Source organism: Telopea speciosissima, chromosome 4 (genome assembly GCF_018873765.1).
Source record: "Telopea speciosissima isolate NSW1024214 ecotype Mountain lineage chromosome 4, Tspe_v1, whole genome shotgun sequence".
Classification (NCBI taxonomy): Eukaryota; Viridiplantae; Streptophyta; class Magnoliopsida; order Proteales; family Proteaceae; genus Telopea; species Telopea speciosissima.
The window spans coordinates 17,551,854-17,574,516 of NC_057919.1; the positions used below are offsets into that span (position 1 = coordinate 17,551,854).

The 22,663-nt window shown below is 38.3% G+C and overlaps 1 protein-coding gene across 1 annotated transcript; it reads left to right on the top strand.

Moving 5' to 3' along the window:
* The first annotated feature begins 13,091 nt into the window (after positions 1-13,091).
* On the top strand, positions 13,092-21,836 carry LOC122657356 (zinc finger protein ZOP1). The gene is made up of 5 exons (XM_043852033.1): positions 13,092-13,377; positions 14,394-14,594; positions 20,246-20,342; positions 21,212-21,307; positions 21,407-21,836. The coding sequence occupies exons 1-5, from the start codon at positions 13,369-13,371 to the stop codon at positions 21,766-21,768; spliced, it is 765 nt and encodes a 254-aa protein (XP_043707968.1). The 5' UTR covers positions 13,092-13,368; the 3' UTR covers positions 21,769-21,836.
* The last annotated feature ends 827 nt before the right edge of the window (positions 21,837-22,663 follow it).

The following is a 22,663-nucleotide window of genomic DNA, read 5'->3' on the forward strand; positions in this document are numbered from 1 at the left end:
ATGTTTTAGATATGTCCAACATGTCTGACATGTTTGAGAAGGATCGACTCTTCGTCTTTATGGACAAACTTCAGAAGTGGATAGAACAGGAACTGATACGGCAAGGATTTAAAGACTTGGCTTTTATGCTTGCGGTAGCCGAACTCCTTGTGGAGTTCAGTGACAAGGCAAGTGACTCTTCCAAGTCTAATCAGACAAAGGGCCACAACAAAGGTATAGGGAGGGGAAAGAACGAAAACACCACCAAAAGCTTCAATAAGCTAATCAAAGGAGCCAAAGAAACTAGGATTGTTCCTTTGTGATGTTGATTATTGGGTGTTGGATTGTCCACAGAAGGTCCTCAATGCCATTGACTGCTCTGGGAGGTAGTGGGGTTAGAGAACCAAACCCCCACACCCCACTGAAGGGAACTAATGTTTGTGGATGTCCTACTCAGAGGGAAGGACACACCTGCATTAGTAAAAGTGACGATTCTAAGGCTGTGTTTGATAAGTATTACAACAACCATAACCTTAACTTAATTATATGGGGTCGATTACATGGATCCGAAGAGGTCATGATTCATGACAGTAATAGAAATAAGAGAAATAGAAGGGAGTAAAAAAAGTAACTAAAGTAAAAAGGAGTAAAAGAAAGTAAAGAAAAAAAAGGGTAAATTATACGTCACCTCCTGATTTTCAAACGAAACTCAGATCATCCCTTGGTTTTTTAAAAAACTCAAATCACCCCCTGGTTTAGACCCCAATATGACAAATTAGTCCCTACCGTTAGTTTTATGCTGTGAAGTGATGATGTTAGCTAGTTAAATAAATTTAAATCCTTAAACTACCCTTGACCAATGTTGAAGATGAAGGAAGGGTAGTATTATAAATTTAATTCTAATGTTTTAGTACAAGAGAAAGATGGCCAGCTTAATTCTAATGTTTTAGTACAAGAGAAATCACAGTTCAGGAATTTGAGAAAGATTTCCTTTGACCGCTATTCTCTTTGAATAAAGTTATCCATTCCCAGATAAAATGTCCATATTTTTTACATCCATTCTGTGACCCCTATTGGCTTTGTAGAGAGTGGTTCAGAGGTGACAGAAATTCATATGATAGGTAATTATCACCTCCAATTCGTGGGCACCTCCAATTCCTCTAATAGGGGGAGTGGATCTCATCTTGAGTAGTGTTTTCAGGCAGGGGATAGGGTGGTTATTTCCGCCCCATATGATTAATTGGAGGAATTAGAGGGGGCAGCGAATTGGAGGGGATAACGATTCTATTTCTTTCTGGGCCGGTAATGCACGCCACTTTGAAATTTTGTTATTTGAGATCTACTTTATAATTGGAAAACAACTGTTTCAGTGGCATAACCTAAAGAAGACTGATGGGAGAATTATGGGACCATGGCCTGTTTTATGTGATTATGTAGTTTATTCTTCAAGATTTTTCATTTCATTCCAAGCTTGAGAGGCTCTTGATGCATCTCAATAAAAAAGGCTGTACCCAGTGCACAAGGCTCCCGTATTTAGCAATTTGGCCTCTTTATTTTTCCATGAAGTCATCGAAGCATTAAAGTATGTCAAACCATTTCTCTCATTGGCATGTGAAGTCTGTTAGCTATTCTTTTGGAGGATTGCAGACAGGGTTTTAAGAATTGGGAATCGAATCGGGGTATTCACACCCAGAAACCCTAGAAATTCCCTGTTTTTGGATCTGAGGACTCATTCTAAGGCTCTTGAGGATTGATTCTGGATCGGAATTGTCACTGATCGATTTTGTCTACAATTTGATCTGCATTTTAAAACCTTGATTGCAGATTAAGATAGGGAAATAATTAGGAAATTCTTTATTCCATCTCACACCCAAGCTCATGGCTAATTTGAAGTTGTTAATGAGGAGGAACAAAAGAGTGACACTCTTAGGCTTGTGGTATATTTAAGGGTGTCACTTGGTCCAGTCCGGTTCAGTTTACATTTTGACAAGGTGCAAATCTAAATCGAACCGGATAAGAATTAATCAAAATCAGAATCATTTTGCATTCGGTCCAGTTTTATCAGTTTTTATTTGGTTTTCGTTATTTGGTTTAAATGTTGTTTGTAGTGTCGATTCACATTTGGTTTACATGTAGTTTGTAGTGTTGGTTCACATTTGGTTTCACTTTTGTATCCTTTAATTTAATTCTTTTTACACCTAATTTGAGAACATGAACAGATAGATAAGTTTAGAACAACCGAAGTTTACTATCTCAATATATATTGTAGATTCTCTTATTGTACATTCTAACAAACAAAAAGCCACAAAGTCTCTTAGAAATACAGAACAAAGCCTTTGCTAGAACATAAGATAGTACAGAAAATTGAGTATATTCAATTTGATTTTACTAGCTTTACCGGTTTCTATTCGGTCTGGTTTTATCGGTTCCTATTCATTTTAGAATCATCGTTTTTTTACTTTAAATAAAAATCAAACAATGAAGAGAACCTATGAAATCAAAATCGAGTAATTTTTCAGTGGTCTGGTTAAGTACCATCACAAATGGTTGGTTCTAATTTTGATATTCTGTTCTGACATCATTTTGACACCCTAGACCGGTATAGTTTCTCCCTTTTGGGGGGTTGTGTGTGGGGTGTCTAAAGAAGAGATTCTCTATTAATAAGAGAAGTAAACCTTGTCATCTAACTGTAAATAATGTTTGTAATAGCTCACAATTCACTACAGCTCAATATCGTTCTAGATGAGTCACTCTTCTGTTCCTGCCGATTAACAACTTCAAATTAGCTCACAATTCTAAGAGAACCAGCCTAAGACTCCACTAAAAAAAAACAAAAACTTGCCTTCAATAAAGAGCATTATAAGCATTAAGCAGCAAGTTGACTCTATATCAAAGATTAGACCCAGTTTAGTTTTCTTGAGGAATCCCCTCACCCCACTTTCATTGATCCCGTCTAATTGAATTTGGGAGGGAAGTTTTTGATCTTGTACCAATGGGGGTGGGATTTAATGATGACATAGGAGTGGGCAAATCACCTGTGGTGAGGGGATTCTTCCTCTTCCTCTTATTTCCATATGGTTGAATGGATCTTTATCGTCTCCATTTATCTGCCCCTCCATTTCCTCCATTACATCTCATAGGGGGTGGAAATGACCACCCTACTCCCTGCCCGGATGGGGTCCACTCCCCCTATTAGATGTAATGGAGGAAATGGAGGGACACATAAATGGAGACGATAATTTTCCACGGTTGAAGGAGAATTTTGTCCTCCAAAGATTATTTAAAAAAATAAAAAAAAATTTCAACCTGAAGTAGTAACAAGAGTCTCAAAACCAGGCAGTTCCAACAGGCAGCAGCTTATCACAAACCACACCAGAACTGGGTCCTCCCAAGGTATACAAGGAGAGAAGAGGTCAGAGTATATGAGCTAGTTGATGAACAATTTAGAGGTTAGCTTGTGATGGCAGAAACAAAATATAAGAGTGTGGGTGAAATCAACAAATATGAATTCAGAAATATCTTTATGTGGGAGATCGTATATCAATCTCATGGGTCCAACCGGCTGGGTCTTGGACGTGTAAATACCAGTAAGTCTGAGCCAATGCATCCGGATCCATCGACCCATGTGCTCCCTGGCTTCGCTGATGCTGATGCTGATGCTGATGCCCATCTGCTTCCACCACCCACAGTACCAATATCGGTCACCAATAAAACCGATATAGATATTAATATGTATTGGTCCATATCATACGGTTTTGCCTTCAAAGATATCAGTATGAATAATATTTTAATCATTTTACCCTCTGATCATACCGACAATCTGATACTGATTCCTAAAACCCTTTTTATCACACTTAGGAAAAATTCTATTATTCTACATAAATAATTGAAATGAAAAGAAAGTGCACGGTGTGTAGATTCTTGCATACACCCTCTCATATCACACCTATGGAATATGGATCCCCACACCCTCTCTCCTCAATAATGCCTGTTATTGGATGATTGTCACCCTCCCCCTATTGACTATTGATGCAAAATTGCATCTACCATCATATGAAACTCTTCTCCCATACTTGAAAACCATGCAAGGCAATGACAAATTTCTTACATGATATAATGATCGATAAGTTACTTTTAAATTAGAGAGGGCTTAAATGGCATTAACTTATATTAGTGTATTTAGAACTTGACATCTTCATTTAGTTCCTTTTATTTTATTCTTTAAAGTTCTTTAAGTTAAAGATATAACAGGGTTTTCAAAAATAATTTAAAATTGATTCATCATTATCTTACACATATTTCGAGTATATATGTAAAATAACATTATTACCCTCAGACAAAAAAAAAAAAAGTGTTAATTTAAAAGTATAAAAAAAAAATAAGGTTACACATCATTCAACACCCCTTACATAAGATAGCCATTATTCTAAGAATGGTTCTTCAATTGGAAGAGATGCAGTTATGTTCCAGCTATTAAGAAAAGCCATTATTCTTAAGAATGGCCATTATTCTTAAATTTGGAAGGAGATGCCCAGTTATGGTTCCAGCTTATTAAAGAGGAGCAAGGAACCATCACATGGTCGGCTTTCAAAGAGGCACTTCACATGAGGTATGGCCCCACCCTATTTCAGGATTTTTTTGGAGATCTAACTAAGTTGCAGTTAAAGACTATCAAACCCAGTTTGAAAGGCTGCTAATTCGAGCAGGTCGACTCACGCAAGAGCAACAAGTTGGTTGTTTTATTAGTGGCTTGAAGGATGATTTGATGGTCGATGTTCAAGTTTGCAAGCCTGTTACCTTGTCAGCGGCGATAGGTTTGGCTCGATTGTACGAGGCTCGTGATCAATCCACTAAATAATTATCCTCTCCTGGAGACAGCGGCTCAATGATGCCGAAAAGAAACTATCTCCGACGGAATTAAGCAAACATCGAGCTAAAGGTTTATGCTTCAATTGCAATGAGAAATTTGGCCCTAGCCACTGTTGCAAAAGGCTATTCTTTATTGAAGAGAGCTGGTCAGATGATGAAGATGCTGAACCGGATGAGACCAAGTTGGACAAAGGATGAGGGAGATGAGGTTCCCTAGTCACCCTTGAGGACAAGGGTGTAATTTAGAGGGGAGGAATGTTATGTCTTTGTAAGCCACGTAGTGGCAGTAGACTAGTATTTAGGAATTTATTAATTGGAGGTGGGGTATTGTAGCCGTTGTATGCCCTTGCAGTGAAGTAGATTGGTAGGATGGTTAGTGGGGGTTGAGTGAGTCATGGGTTAGTTGAGTAGTTTTAGGGATATTATCAAGGGGGGTTAGTTGTGGGGATGTGGCATACGTTTAGGAGTTGGTTACTAATCAATGGGTCCTATTTATATGTAATCCGTTTTTATCTTAAGGGTTATCAGATATTAAGTATATTGTTATGCATTGGAGATTATAGTTCTCTGGAACGAACTATCCTTGACTCTTTCCTTATTTTCACAATAGGTAGAAATAGGAGGAAGAGGTTCAGTCGTGAGCTATCCTATTTGGATCGTGAGAGTATCTAGGGGGACGTGGATACGCGTACGAGGTTAACACGCTCGAGTAGCTGTGCACGTAACAGATGTGGGCGATGCTGGTGGGTTGCCATGAAACTGGTTGGTATGCGTTGTACACAAGAACCTTCACGAACCCAAGTGACAGAACTCCTTCAAATGCCTCTCTCACGCTTCGAGAGTCGGAACAGTCGATGCGGATCGCGAATACCTGCGCTTTCTGTTCTCTGGTGATCTCGTCTGCATATCTTGATTGTCTTCCTACAATACATGTTTAAATATAAAGATCTACAATACATGTTTAAATATAAAGATTGTCATAATTAAGTCCCAAACGTTTCAATTTCAAAAGAAGAAAGATGGATCGTACCAAGTCACGGGAGAGAATGGCAACGGTGTAGCCTTCATGGACGAACTTGCGAGCGATGGAGCGGCCAAGCTTTGGTCCCACGCCAACGATGGCTGCAACGCCTCTGGCAGAGACGGAACTCCCCATGTTTCGCATCTTAGCAGGAACTGAACCACCACCACGATGAGGTCGTGCACTGTGATTGTGTGAGATTGAGAGAAGAGAAGAGAAGTCTTCTCAGTCCACTTGGGTGGAAGAGTTTAGTGGAACTGAACACCTGAAAAGAGATACTTTCTCTAAAAGAGGAAAAAAAATTTCCAGTGCTCTGCAGTCTAAAAATGGAAACAAATTTCTAGACGTCCAAATCTCTACTTCGGAACTTCTCAGTTTCCTTGTCCCATCATGACTTGAAGGGTCGTAGAGGAGAAAAATATCTCCTTCCATTCCCTGCCCGTAAGGGGGTGGACAAAGTGTTCAGGTAGGATCCGATTCCTCTCTAGGGAACTCAGCACCCAGGGAGTGTCCGGGGGGATCCAAGGGTTGGGTTGTGCCACACACACCTCGATGCAAACTTAGGGATATGTGCTTTTGACATGCCCTGGACGAATTGGCCCAGGCAGGGAACTGGAGGGGATAAAGATCCATCGTGATCACAAATCCTTAATGACCATAATCCAATGAAACAAACAAAAATTGAGATAGACAGTTTATTTTTGGTAGCTGCTAGAACCATTGCTACATGTCTCTTTTTGGAATTTTAAATATCTAGCATAGCGAGGGGCCTTAGTCATGTTCAAGGATCGGAATGCAAGATTTAATAAGTTTGGTGCAATAACAACGAGATCCTTAATCTTCTTCCTGTTGCAACTCAAAAAATGAAAAAAGAATCACGCACACACACACATAGAACACAATGATATACATGATTCATCCAGGTTAGGCTATGTCTACAGCCAAGCGATAAATCAAAGTGTTCACTATTATGATGAAGAAATTACATAACCCTAACCCTTAATTACGAGATCAGTCCTATATATAGCATTTTGACACGTTACAAAATAGAGAAAAACTTAATCCCCCAAATAACAAAATTGCCTACCAACATAAACAATTCTCAAACAATTTCAAAACCGCCAATATTGGGGAAGAATCAACAGTATTTCAAACTGAGATCAGACTTCACCAATAACATAAAAACCGATATTAAAGAAGAAAGTGTTGCAAATTACGTACTAGTATTATTATAAAATCTATTTTTGTAGTACAATTTAAATCTCATGTAACTTATGAACAATGTGGATGAGTTCAGTTTCAACAACAATTTCTTTGTACTCCACTTCAAGCCTTCTTGTATTGACATGTGATCAGATCCAAAAAAAATTTGAGACAGGAAACTGATGGAGATTCTCATTTAATGGTCTACATAAAACCTACTAGAACATGGCCCCTGGTGTTGAAACTTGAGCTTGAGGCCGCTTCCAAACCAGCCAACCTCCCCCCCCCCCCCTTCTCCTTCATATAAATTAAATATTCAAGTCATGTTGGCCTTAGTTCGATGGAACACCCCTTCATCATCAATGCTTGTTCTCATATCCACAAACAAAAATACTGTATAAGGTGATAGGTCCTACATTTCTTTGCTGGACAGGCCAAAAGTGGTTCTACTGTGGACCTTCTCTTAATGTGCTTGATTATATTATTCCTCTAACCTGGCTCTTAAATGAGAGGGTGTATATATGGTCATTTTCACTACATTCTGCCTATACTTCTCCCATCAAGAGGATCTACCATTGAAGTTTTGTGGTTGAGTTTAGATGCAAGGCAGATGATGGGTTACAGTCTTTAATGAGTTCACATGTGTGCCTTCCTTATCACTTGTGTAATTCAATGTTCATTATTGGGTTCCAAGCGAAACCCAAATGTAATTAACTTACATCTGATGTGAATAGCCTGATGTGATGACTTATAAGTATTTGGACACCCTCTCTTTTTAATTCTCTAGCAAATATGAAAAGATTACACTCATGTTATGGTTGAGACAAATAATCTGAATCTGATTACATATGTTATAAGTGGTGGTGGATTTTCTCCCTTACACATTTGGGCGATTGTTGAAGATATCATATATTTATCTTCATTCTTTGTATCTTGTAGTTTTACTTGTATTCCACGGGAGATTAACAACGTGGTTGACTCCTTGGCTAGGAGGGCACTGTCGTTAACATGCACGACTGATTGGCCCATATCCACTCCATGGTTGCATGTTTTACCAAAAAAAAAAAAAACGCAAATATGAAAGATTATGAGTGGAGATAATTAACCATCATTGTTAAGTTCTAACTTTTGTTAAGCTGAGCACCTCTGGCAATATCATTTCTCTTCCCTAGTTCTCTTGGCTATAGTGTTCCTAGTGGGAAATTAACCGGTTTGGTTCGACCATGTCGACCCTAATATAATATCGTGCTTATCCTCACCAACAAAAAGGGAAAAAAAAATGTAAAGAGCATTAATGGATAGGATTGAGATTTTGGAGCAGTGGAATCTTTTGAAGATTTGCCATCCAAATAAGTATAAGGATTGTTGTTGTCATTTTTTGTTTTGGGTGGGACGGGCTCTGCATGGTGGTACTCTTCTCTTTTACCACAACAATGAGAGCATTGGCCTTAACTCAAGAATTGCGCACCAAGCAAACCCTAGTCATGCATGTGATGATGATCTACAACTGGATGGATCCCATCTATATTCCCCAATATGACTCAAAAAAAGGGGTGTATTTAGTGCATGAGGCTCCTGCCATTGCGGGGTCTGGGGAGAGTCATAATGTATGTAGCCTTACGTACCCCTGCTTTCGCAAAGAGGCTGTTTCCAGACTCGAACCTGTGACCACTTTGTCACAATGGAGTAATCTAATATGACTCCACTATTTATTTATTTTTTGGGGAATTGAAGGTGTGGAAAAACGTGAACTTAAAACGATATAGAAAAAAATGAAAATCGCAAACAAGCAATCACACAATGCAAACACGAAGGGAAATAAACTAGTTTGACTCGTCCACAGTGAGATGAGATCTACTTCACTATCAATAAAGAATAGAGTCACAACTGCTTATTCTCACACCTTTCTTAGATTGATTGCAAAGAAAAAAATTTCTTTATAAATATATAGTGAAACCCTACATCAATATAGTTCATGGAAATAACCATATCTTCCCTGAAGTCTCCCCACCCACAAAAAAAAAAAAAACAAGAACTTTTGACTTAGTAAAATTTTGGTAAGCAATTGTTAACTCTATAAGATGTAAGCAATAAGGACGGACAAAGAGGGTGAACAACTGCCTAGACTAACGTTGTCAACGTGTATTGATTATCGAGTATCGAATATTGAACTATTTCTGTATCGAATTATCTATATCGACTGGTACTGAATAAATTTGGTATGGTATCAGTATAAGATATTTGTATTGAATCGGTATTCGATATGATATAGATATAGACATAATACTAAAAATACATCATATAGTATACTGAATACCTGTACTGAATAATACCGAATCCATTCAGCACGGTATGGTATCGGTATGGGGTATATGTGCCGTATTGGTATCCTAAAACCGTACCGATTGACATCCTTATGCCTAGTGCAGTTGGTAAAAATGCAGAGCGTGAAAGCCCACCCCCTACTAAGAGGTGTTGGGTTAAAAAATACAAAGGGTTGGCATCTCTTCCTGTCTAAATTTACCCACTTAGCTAGGGTTATTGTATCTGTACATTTATGATGTATTAAAATATGGGCTATAGCCCAGCCCAGCCCAGCCTATATCTTCAAGATTCCTGGAAAATCCATTTGCCAAAAGTCCAATTGGAAACTTCAACATCCAATGATTTTTTTTTTGGGGGGGAGAGGGGGAGGGGGCGGGGAAGTGGAGGGTTATAAGGATCGAGTTTTCCTTCAACCACGGTGAATGGGAATGGAGGTTTCTCAACGGACACAAGAGGGTATCAAGAGGGTATTTTAGGAACACAATATAGAAAAGCGGGGGATCAAAGGGCGAGAAGAAAATAGGTGACTCTGATCAAAGGAGAGAATGGAACAGCCGACTACATTGCATCAACCACTGGCTAGCAACTTCCATCATCATTCTAGAATAGAGAACAAAACTGCATGCACCACAGCTACACCGAAGCCTTCCACGTGTGAAAGTCACTTTTTTTATTTTCAAGTTTCATCACTGTGCTAGAGTAGGGCTCAAGACTGCGCCACAGATACACTGACTCATGCCGACAACCATTTAGGCTTTTAATACATCCAATATGCATGGTCCCTAAACCAGAATTGTTATTCCCTGCAATTCGCTGCCCCCTCCAATTCCTCACATGGGGGCATAAATGACCACCCTACCCCCTGCCGGAAAACACTGCCCAAGGAAGGATCCACTGCCCCCTATTAGAGGAATTGGAGGAATTGAAAGTACCCGCGAATTGAATGGATGTGATAATTATTCCCCTAACCCAGGTCAGGGAGACAAGGCAGCTCGATCACTTTGCAACATTGTGGGCCTATATATAGTTGAGAATTTTCAAATAATAGATTTTATAAGCTTTAGGATTCCCGAAAAAGAAAGTGTTAAATGCATATTTATTTGTTGTTTATGTAACCCAACGGGTTTCTCAATGTACTAGTATGTTGGTATGATGGTTTCAATGATGCGAATCCTTTCCCTAGCAACACAAGCGTAAGACATGGTTGAAAGAGAGGAATTAGTTAAAAGAGTTCCCTCCTTTCCTACCTTTTGAAAGAGTGATGATTTGAAATTGATATTTGGTGGTCCAATTGTCCTATCTCTGTGCGCGATTGCTAGACTATTATCGTATGCTGTTGGGTTGTGTCTTCTTCTAGGTTCTATTACTTTATGTGGTGGACACAACACAGACAAGGTGCAGGAGAGAGGTAATTCTCTTTTTATCAAATGAAAAGAGGAAATCATCTCATACTCGAATGTGTAGTGGAAAAAAATCGATTTGGGTGTTCTTTGGCATCCCATGAACATCAAATAATTAAAATCATAATGCATGATAATAAAACATCAAGATTTACTAACTTGGAGAGCAAATGTTGCTCCTCTTCCAGATAATGATTCTTCTCCTACCTAGCACTTCAAAAAAACCCTTTTTGAATCTTCTTGATGCAACTGAAGATCTTCAAGCCAAACAACTAGCTTCTCCAAGAAAAGATTCAATCTTTTTCAAAACCAGGGTTTTCCAAAACCCTAATAACCTCACCACTCAAAGAGAGCAAGAGAATAAGAGAGACGAGAGAGGAGAGAGAATTCAGGTAGCAAGGGGAGAGAGTGAGAATTGGCCAACCATGCTTGACCGATTCCTCTCCCCTATGTATATATAGGTGGGGTAAAGCCCCTCAATCAGTCCTTGTGAGAGTCTAACTCTCTCTCTCTCTCCTCAAATTTGATTTGAAATCCAATGGACTTTCTTGATGGATTTCTAATTGGTGAAGAAGCAAAATTTAAAAGAGAATATAACTAATTAATTAATGAATTTTTTAATAGACAATTAAATAATTGCATCATATCCATTTAAAATTAAATAAATCAATTATTAATTAAAAAATCCCAAAATTACACTTACATAATAACAACTTATTACGCACTAACCCTTCACTAATCAACATCATTGTTATGAAAGCTAGGGCATGTATATCAATACTGTCAAACCCCATTTCATAGTATATGTCCATATCAAAGTGTCTGTGTACGTGATCGAAATCCGCAAAATATGATTAAATATTTTAATCAAAATCATATATATAATATATCATTTTATGTGAAATAAGTTTTGCAAAACCATTTCTAAAACAATCTAGGATCCTGATTCTCATCTGACCATCTACAGACAATCTCTCCTTGATGTTCCTCAATCAGACAGTGAAGACCATGTTGAGTGACTCTTTTCACTCCAGAAAATGTTTATGCATTCCCAGAACACCAGCCTTAGTTCTCTTAAACCTTAGTCATTGATGAACCAAAGAATGCGTTCACATTTTGTAGTGACAAGGCCCTCTCAAGTACTGGGTCTTAATGACACAAATTTATCCCAAACCTACATCTGGCAGTAATTCATGAGGGAATCGATACAAACAGATTCTTCGCTAATACACACCAAATTATGTACTCGCATTCGTAGCCTGACATCAACATGACTAGGCATACCCAATGCGACAATCATAGGATAAGGGTGCCCAATCCAAAACCTAATCGTGACTACTATTTTAAGTGTAAGCTTACGGACATACATTACTCAAAAAGTTTATATCGTATGTGATCATATTAAATCAAAACGTGTAAACGGTTCAATAAAAAATAAACTAGATTGAACCGAAACATACCAGGTTTGATGGACACATATATCCAACAGTAAGCCTCAAAATCAATTAAATAACGTTGCCTCAAGTATTTGGAAGGAGAGAGAGAGAGAGAGTGTGTGTGTGTGTGTGTGTGTGTTTAATGGCCAACTATAAAATGCATATTTTAGATGCAACTAAGTAAAAAAATAGTGAAATAATAGACATATGTCCTATAACTTTGTAATGGGGATGCTACAGGTACTTGGAGTAGAAACCAAAGAAGAATTCTTTGATTTTTTTACCAAATCATTATATAGCTTTAACTGTTGTAGTGTTCCAATGAGGAGAAATTGTTCATGATTAGGATCCTCCCCTCCACCAAAAAAATAGTTTCCATTATATGATTTGATTGTTAATTCAACCCCCCACTAGTACTTTTTTGTTTAGATGACAGTGTAATCACACAAGCCACACACCAATCTCAAAAGGTTAATCGACTTTTAGAACCATGAAATGGTGGATATACACAATACACACCACACTCACACACCCGATGTGGTACTAAACCCACACACCTTTTTTTTTTGTTTGATGAAAGTATAATCACACAAACCACACACCAAATCTGTTTTGGTGTAATCACACAACACAACCCCCACTAGCACTTGTTTTGGGGAAAATATTGGCAACTCCATCTCAAAACTGTCGCTAAAACAGGGTTTGAGGAATCGGGATCGAATAGGACGAGACGTCTCGATCCCAATTCCTGCTGATCCTTAGGCGGTTCGATATCCGATTTGATGTCCGATTCGATTTCTCAATACTATGGTAGAAAATCAAATTACCCAAATCCGACGGTCCAATTGTGCAGAGAACAATAAACGGTCCTTCGGATCTACCAGCAGTTTCAGTTTGTCCCTTCCGAGTTCCGATCTCCATCTTCCTCGCACACCGAATTGCGAAACGCAGTAGAGCGACATCCCTAAAAGTCCCGTGCTTGACCTTGCGTTTGATGTTTGGAAGTTGAAGTTTGGACCCGAGATCTGTTTGTCTCCCGAAATTTGAATTTGCAGAGAATTCCCCCGTCCCTCTCCTACCCGACTGCTTTTAGGGTTTACACATCTGACATCTCTCGAAGCTTCGAGTCGCAATCATGACTGAGGTAAAACCTCCGTGCCCGATTGTATGTTTGTGTATAGAAAGGAGATATTACAAGAAAAAAAAAATCTTTCTGCAACATTTTGGTGTAGAAAACCTGTGTTATACGCATATCATAATTTTATTGTTTGTCAAATGCCATTCCCATGTTTTTTTTAGAAACTCTGTGAATGTACAGATTCTTTTATCATGTTCTTGGGATGGTCAATTTGGAGCAACTCTATTTTTTTATTAAATGGAAATAGTTAATCCATTTTCGTATGCGTAAATCGAACTTTGTGGGAGAAAATCAGTAACTTAGACGTTTAAACTTCAAAGCATGGTTTTTTTGATGGATTACTTTAAAGCATGTTATATTGTTAAGTACTTACATGATTCCTGTTTTGCTCTTTGTAGTTCGGTTCTTGGTACAAGGTTGTCAATATTCCCCATTTATTTCAATAAGATCACAAGAAAGTAATTGGCTATTCGTGTGAAAAAATTCAGAAGTAACTTAGTGCAGTAGACTGTTGGATAAGTCATGGAATTTTCTTTATTGTTTGTGACCAAGCTGAAATGCCAAACTTAGATTAACAAGAGAGATCTTTACCATGAGGGAGTCAAACCATTTTATTCTGGGTTGTCATAGCATCTGCAATCGTTTGTCCTACTCTGTAAACGGACTTATCTTCATTTGACGACTCTATCAGCAATAATAAATAATCAAAAAATGATTTGTTTCACATAAAAAACTTAAGATGCCCTTATTTCTATCTTTTAACAAGAGGCTGGTAGGACTTCAAATAAGTCAATCTTGAACCCTTCACTCTTTTATTCAAATGGTATGGGGATTTAAAAATGAATATTTTATTCCAGATGGCGATCAAATGCTGCTTAATGGTTTATGTAGGAACATTGTGCTTGTGCATTTCCTATTTCCCATCATAAGTATTTGTGTTTATGAATCAAAGAATTGGGGTTGGTAGTAGAATTCCATCTTAGTGTATTGTTCACCTTTTAGTGCCTCTATATGTTTTGCAGTATTGGGTTAGCCAGGGCAATAAATGGTGTGACATTTGCAAAATCTACATAGCCAACAATCCGTTGAGCATTAGAACCCATGAGCTTGGTCAGCGTCACAAGGATAATGTTACCAAACGGCTTGCGTCTATAAGGAAGGAGAATGCTGCCAAGGAGAAGGAACAAAAGGAAGCAGCCCGCGCCCTTCAACAAATTGAAGCAGTAAGTATTTTAGATGATCAAGACTGTTAACCTGAGGTAGAAAAATGCATTTCTTATTTGTCTAGAAAAAAAAATTGTACTTCTTTCCTTTAATGAACTAAGCCGACAGACACACACACACATGTTGGGGTTGGGGCTGGGGCTGGGAGTGGGACCTGACTTGCTGCTCATAATGAACTTTTAGTTTGATCAATGGACGTCCCTAAATCTAACTTGTAGTATTTGTAAAACTTCTTCTATTTTTATATGTCCCAAAAATAAAAAATTCTCTTCCTTCCTCTCTTTTCTATCTTGATATATCAAAGAAAGATAAGTGGGAGCTAAACATCACCTTTCCTCCACTATTTCTTCTAATAATATTTCGGTCATTTTTATTTGTACTTCCTGTTGTAGAAGCTTGCTTTGGCAGTATTTGAAGCATGCCTATGTATTTATTGGTTTCAAGAACTGTTAAAATTTTTTTTATGAAGTCCTTGTTCTTTGAGAAACTGTAGGAATTTATTTTCAACCTTCCTCTGTTTGGTTTTGACCTAAGAAGACTTCCCACTTCTCATATGCAACTTACCTCTACTCAACTAAACCGTATCCCTACAATATTCCTGTTTCAAGTCAAATATTCAGGATTCGTGCTAAAAGGTTTGGCTGCGGATTTTCAAGATACTGGCGACCAACCTGATGCATCAACCTCCTTAATTCTGGCTTGAGACCTTTGTCTCTATAAAAGCCTTAGCAGAGTTACTTCCTTCCAACTTTCAATTAGGGGGAAATTTAAGTATCAGTTGTGTTCAAAACCTTGACTGTTAGAAAATTATGAAGTGTGGTCTTCTATTCAGTTATGTTTTTTATTGTTATGGATCCCATTGTATGCTCTGATAATGCTCGAGATACTTAGCATGAAATTTCTGAATTTTGCTTTGAGCATGGTCTTGTTCATCTGACTACTTGTTCGTCCCTCAACAGAATGGAGTTGTTGAAAGAAAAGGCCAACATTTGTTAGAATTTGCTAGATCATTGTTATCTCATATGAATGTTTCTAATATTTTTTGGGGAGATGTTTGTACTGCTTGTTATCTATTATCTGTATGTCTTCTGATGTTCTTGGCAATCTATGGGTATTTGTTGTTTTTTCCTAATTCGCCTTTGTTTTCTTTACCCCCTATAGTTTTCAATGGCACTTGTTTTTTTCATTATTTGCTCCTTGAAAATTGATAAGCTGTCTCCTCGTGCCATTAAGTGTGTTTTCTTGGGTATTCTCATACTCTAGAAGGTTATTGGTGCTATGATCCCATTTCTTGTTAAGAATATGTTAGTGCTGATGTTACCTTCTTTGAGAGTACTCCGTATTTTTCTAATGAAGGTTGCCTTAGCAAATGAGTTTCTTGATTCTCCTTCCACTTATTTAGATGTTGATTCCTCTTGCAAATAATCCTCCTTGGTTGAGCTCTAAGCCTCTTCAAGTGTAAGCGTCACCCTCAAGCACTTTGTGAAGCTTCCTCCTTACTGCCTATTCCACTGTTAGAATCTTTATCTGGAAGTCCAACCGATATTGACTTATCAATGGCCATTCGAAAAGGTACCCGTTCCTGTACTAAAAAATCATCTGTTACTTATCCTATTGCTCAAATTTTCACTGTATTTCATCTTCCTACTTCACTGCGTAATTTTGCTTTGTCTTTGTCTGAGAATTTGTTCCAAAAATTATCAAGAGGCTCTTTCTCATCTTGGGTGGAAGATGGCAATGGATGTTGAGATGGATGCTCTATATAGTGACTATACCTAGGAATTTTGATTTGTTTGTAGGCAAAGAATTTGTGGAGTGTCGTTGGGTGTACACTATTAAGTATTACCCTGATGGTAATATTAAGCAGTGTAATAGTATTGAAACTTGAGATCAGTACCTGTTAATGAAGAAAGAGAGAAGACAAGTAGAGGATTGAAGAGGAGAGAAAGAAAGGAGAAAAGAGAGTGGAGAGACAACATGTAGATCGAAGCATGAAGAAGAGAGGGACCAAAATAGAATTCAGAAAGAAGTCACTGTTCTCGAGTTACTTTTCAGTTGGTATTGTTCACATGAACAGTGTCACAGCCAAACTTCCTTGCGTGGGAATGCTTCTAGAAGATTTTGTTTCCTTTTTTTTTTTTTTGGTTATTACCTACTATTTCTGTAATCTGCACATATCTCTATGTCTGATCACCAGAATAGACCCAAACTTGAAGGGCTATCCCATTTTATCCAGATCTAAACTCGATCTGAGTTGCAGGTCCATCAGTTGGCAGGTTAATATTGTTTGTTATACCTTCTATTTCTGGATTAGCTGCCTAATCTGCCATACCGTTAGAAATTGTGTGCTGCCTGGGATTTCATGTGTTGGGGAAATTATTTGTGGTTAGTTTACTTGTAAATTGACCTTTCATTACTTTTAAACTCATAAGTAAACATAATGGAGAAGATAGTATTACACTATCACACCATCCAATCTTTATTGTGCAGCCAGCACAAGAGGCTCATATTTTAAAGATGATTCCACACTTTTGGCACAAAATCATATTTGCAAGTTTGTTGGATTACAGTTTGTGGATATAGAACCATGATTTTATAATTGTTGACCATTTGCTCTCTCTCTATTATGAAAAGCTGCCCATACTCTTTATATGTTGCTCACTTTTCAAAATGCTAATCAAAGACTTCTATTGACATTTTTAATTTCTAAAGGAGATAAATAAACAAAATCCCATGGTTTTCTTAAATCTTAGGTGAGAAAACTCGTTCTAGTATGTTTAATAACCCATGCTACCGTTTTTTTCTTGCACAATTCATCGTGAATGTTATTTAGAATTACAACCATGCCCTTTATGTATCTATTCAATTTAAAAAAAATACTTATTGCTTACGTATGGAGGTTCAAATCTTTGCAGTTTTTAAAATTTAAAGCTCCAACTATGTGCTTGGTTCCATGCTTCATCACTATGATCCAATGACCTCTTTGCCTGTAATCTCTGAGTCTTAATGCCCCAACGGAAGTCATTGAAATATGATTGAAAGGTTTTAGAGAAACCTTCTTTAGAAGGTGATCTAATTGGGGTTTTGTTTGTGGAGCAAAGGAAATGGTGGTTTGTGCATCAGGTGTTCAAAAAACTGGCAGCCTTTTGGTAAAGGGTGATTTCTTCTAGATATGGACTTCATTTAAATGGATGGGATTCTGGAAGTGCAGATAGGGTTGGAGTCACTTGCTTTTGGAAGAGCATTAAAAGGATTTTTACGCAACACTCTACATTTGGCTAGTTATGGGCAAGGAGATGCTTTTGAATTCATTGTCATTAGAATCTGATGTAGTTCAAAGATAGAAGAAGAGAAGAGGGGCAAGCGAGCCTAGTCATCAAGCAGCCCAGTTTGGGCGCTTGTGGTTGAGCTTGATCCACTTAATGGGCCAGACTTAAGCCCATCAGCTAGCCTTTTAAGAAGTCCATGCGTGGGAGCCTATTTTCTGGCGTCTAATTTGTTTATTAGTAGTTACTACAAGTAATTAGTTTCTATTTTGGTCATTTGGTAGCAATAGGTTAGTTTCTATTTAAGTTCTTTCTATTTTGAATTGTTTAATGTGAAAAAGGATCCATTACTACAATTGTGGACCTCTTTTAGTTTCTATATGTGCTACTTTCCTTTCTCTAGAGGTAGCACCACTCTTTATTTATGAATGAAAGTCGCTTTGGCTTTGTGCCTTTGTTGCTGTGAGAGACAATGAGCATGGTGAGATTCCTTGCAAAGGATGGAGAGATGCCATATGGTTAGTCAGAGACTGGCCTAGGCCATAGGTGAGAGGCCTTGGTCGTATCCCCCTACTACAAGTTCTGCCCGAAACTTGTTTGAAGCAGAGTTGTTGCCTGTTGATACTTGGAGTTGAGGTGCTTTTTCAGTAGGATCACATCAAGTGAAGATACTTCTCCGTCTTCCCTTTCCTGCGGCGGCCTTCTGTGGTGTTATATTGCAGTGGACCTTTATACAACCTCTATTCTGGCCATCAGAATCAACTATTGTTTTGAGGGTGTAGTCCTCCCTTTAGACCTTCCATCGAGCTGAACATCAGCCTCCTTTAATGGGTAAATCTACTTCATTCTGTAAGTTGCCAAATCTGTTTTAGTGTCTAATTTCAGACCTCTGGTATTATCTCCACATCTGGTTATCGGCTACCCAAGGAACTTTGAATTATTCTACTGCTGTTAGTTCCCTACCACCGACCTCAGATTCAGTCACATTCAATGGCTGGATCTGCAACAAGAAGTAAGTTACTAATTTCAGTCCGACTATCATATTTCCTGATCTGACCATTAACTTGCTGTGATATATGGAGGTCCACCTCCATTGACCAAGTCCTATGATTGATCCAACTTTGGTTTTGATCTGTCCTGTGGATTGTTAGTTCTGGGTTGTTACTAAATCTGTTCATACTTTCTATTTCTGTTCTACCTGTTACAGCCTTTGATACTACCCTTGGATCAGCACCAAAATTTAGGTTATTATTCCCCTACCCTTGCTACCCTTTCAACCCGACGTTGGGCTTCATCTGAGCCCTGGTCCTTTACCTAGCAGTTTACACTTATTGGAATTGCTCTTCTTCAGTCCTACCTGTTGGATGGGTGAAATACTTGCTGTTTAGCGAGAGATATTATTTTTGGTATCCGAGCCATGGAAGAGGGAAACTCTGGTACACAAACCAGGCCCTTGGCTCTAATGTTCAAGTTGTTGAGATGTTAAGACAGTGAGTGATCGCATTACGGTGATGGAGCAACATCTTGACACTATATCACCACATCTGACCATCAGATCATTGAGATATTTTGAAGTATTGGACTACATTTGAAGTCCTCCCTTCAACCTGAGTTGAGGCTTCTTCCAGTGGTACTATCGGTTTTGACAGTAAGCCATATTTTTAGTAACTGCTTCCTATTTAATGAAGTGGTTATAACTTCTGATTCAATCATCAGTTGGTTGTAATATGTATGGGGCTATCTTCTTTGCCCAAGGCCTACATCTGATCCAAATTTAAGGTTATTCAAACCCTACAGTTTGTGTGATATCCATAGTTGCTATTTCTGAAGTTCCACAGTTGCTAATTTATTTAACCTGATGTAATTACTGATCCATCCGTTGGATTACCACCTTACTTGGGGGCATTGTATTGTTACTGTAGCCATATGCATGGCCTAATTTTAAAGCCAATCCAAGTTATACTGCTGTAACACTTAACCGACAGTCTTACTTGTGGGTTGGAATATTACTTACTGTTTAGTGAGTCTAGCCCTATTAGAATACCTAGAAACGCGTGCAATACATAAGCACATATCTGTACATATGCATATGAATGTATCTGCAGTATGGGGTATGACCTACTCTTTTTAGAGTGAAATGCCATGCTCAACTTTGTCGAAGCATCTGAACTGATCCCAGTTTGAGTATTGTCTTAGTTATGTAGATTTTGTTTAACCACCATAATTGCATATAACTTTGCAGCTATTATTAATTGAATGTATGTTGACAATAAGTAATTCACCTTCCACCATCCTTTGCCCCTTTGGAGTTGGATAACTAATTAAGAGTAATTAATTGATCATGTGATTTTTGTTGATTATTGTGTCTGTTGTCTGATTCTCAGAAAGCTAAGCGCAGCTATCAGAAGGACTTGAAAACTTTTCAGGACGCAGAGGAATTAAATGCTCAGATATCACAAGCTTATGAGGCTGGTCCAGATGGTAAGGCGAGGAAATTTAAGTTCCACATTTTCTGAACTATTGGTTCAGTCTTCAAAACCAATCTATAAATATATAGAAAAGAGGGGATGAACCAGTTCTTGGTCCTAGTTAATAAATCTGTGCCAAGAGATGATGAAACCATGCAAGCAATGGAGTGGATAGTCCCATTAGTTCTTACTGGACCTTTGAAATGAGCAGTCATTAGGTTGATTTCTGGTCCAGGATATCTCTTAGTTGGGCTCTAGTTGTTTCCTCCATCCTGTAGGTTGCTATGCATGATGGAATTTAATTATGATGTCTGGTACCCAAACTTAGAAACATCTTTTTCTATGTTTGCTCAGTGTGCATGTTCTGAATTAGGGACCTAAGTATCTCTGCAAAGCATATTTGCATGCCTCTCTAACACATTTAGCATGAAAACAGCATCAGGATTGACATGTAATGCATTCCACAAAACCTGGGCCAGTATAGTCAGATGTTCATCTGATTTTGTAATTTTTTTGGGAACCTCAATTGATTTTTCTTTTTGAACTATATAAATCGTTTGTGGAACATTTTTAAAAATGAAGTCCCCAGCCATGTGGCGTCCCCCCATGTTTAATTAATTTAATAAGCTAAAGGGCTGCCTGGGATTATGTAAACAGCTCATCTGGAGCCCTGAGGCGAACAAATAGCTGATGCAGCCCCACTGCTCTTTGCCTATTTGACTTTACCATGTAAGATAATCAGCTGATCAAGAATGATTTTCAGGGGATGATCTAATATTTTCATCCCCTCATTTTCGTTTTTTGTACCTTTTCCTTTTATTTGATAGTTTCCTATTATTCTTTGTTCTGTTGAACTGAAACAGCATCTTTGTGTGGTAGCAGAGTGGGAGTATGATAGTGCCTCGGGTTATTACTATGATAAAGCAAACGGTTATCAGTATGATCCGAATTCAGGCTTATTTTATTCGAGTGTTTTAGGTATGAACGGTTTCCTTTATTTTGGTCCCTGAAATGTCATGATTATCGTATGGTTGATTTCATTAGCTTATGGTATTATTTACTTGTTTTTGAGAACAGGCAAGTGGATTACACAGGAAGAGGCATTCGCCACATCTCAAGTTTCCTGGGAACCAAAACAGAAAGAACCTGTTTCAATAAAACCATCAACATCTTCAGTTGCTGCACCTGTTGCAGAAGATAAAGATGGTACGAAACATCAAAGTGGACCCCCACCAGGGAGGGTTGCTGCAGCATCTCCAAACCCAATGAGATCTGTTAAAGGTGCTCCATCATCAATCGCAGTGAAGAGAAAAAGAGAAGATGAGAAGCCAAAGGTAATCTCTAAAGAGGAAGCAGCTGCCCTTAAAGCAAGGGAGGCTGCAAAAAAGAGAATGGAAGAAAGGGAGAAACCCCTGCTCGGCCTCTACAAGTCATATTGACCATCGGGAATGGGACTCTCACTCTGCACTTCCCCCAAGTCAGAAGGTTCTTGGGGCTTTTTTCCTCATTCCTGCTCTTCAACCCTGGTTATTAGTGTTTGCTGGGATGGTCATTGTGTTTGGAATGAGGCACAGGACGACTTATTTTTTAGTCCCATGGAATATTCCATGATTATTAGTGTCGTTTCCGGTCCATTCCCAGAAAAAAGGTCGAGTAGGTTTCTACAAGCTTGGAAGGATATCCGGCACATACAGTACACAAGATTGATAATTGGTAAGGATTGATATATGATTTGAGTTTGGCTTTGAAATTTGACATATAACCAATCCACATGAAAAAGAGGCATGGGGGTGGAGAGGACGTGTAACGATAAGATGAGCATTGCTGGAACACTACAGTTTGTCTAATGGAACATACATTAAACATATATTTTGTTTTGTGTGTGTCGGTGGATACATTAAACATACTTGAGAGACTCCTAAATTGCTATTTGTTATGATAGAGTGGGCACATGAGGCGGGCCAGGTGAAGGATTTGCTAATGTACTTTCACATTTAGCTTTTTGATTGAGAAATTTAACTTTGGATCTATAGTGGTGTTATGAGTCGTTCGGTTTAGTATTTCAATTCAACGAAAGAGAGAAGGAAAAAAAAAAGGAGGTTTTCCTCATGGGCCATGGCAAGTGACCCGCAGCTATAATCTGTAAGAGTGTGAGACAGTCCGTCAAAAAGTATAAAGCAATGAATGAGAGCCAATTAGAGAGTTCATCAATAACCCTTGCATGCCATATTGAGAGGCAAGGAAAACAAAATCAAAAGCATTTTATCAAGTGATATATAAGACGAAGATAGTCAATTTTCTTTTCTCATGCGTCTGCTATAAACAAGGGCATTA

What these genes read in the sequence shown, in the direction of transcription:
- LOC122657356 (XM_043852033.1), top strand. An exon ending in CCCTTCAACAAATTGAAGCA is followed by an intron (nt 14,595 to 20,245) that starts GTAAGTATTTTA and finishes TCTGATTCTCAG; the next exon opens with AAAGCTAAGCGCAGCTATCA. An exon ending in ATTTTATTCGAGTGTTTTAG is followed by an intron (nt 21,308 to 21,406) that starts GTATGAACGGTT and finishes TTTTGAGAACAG; the next exon opens with GCAAGTGGATTACACAGGAA.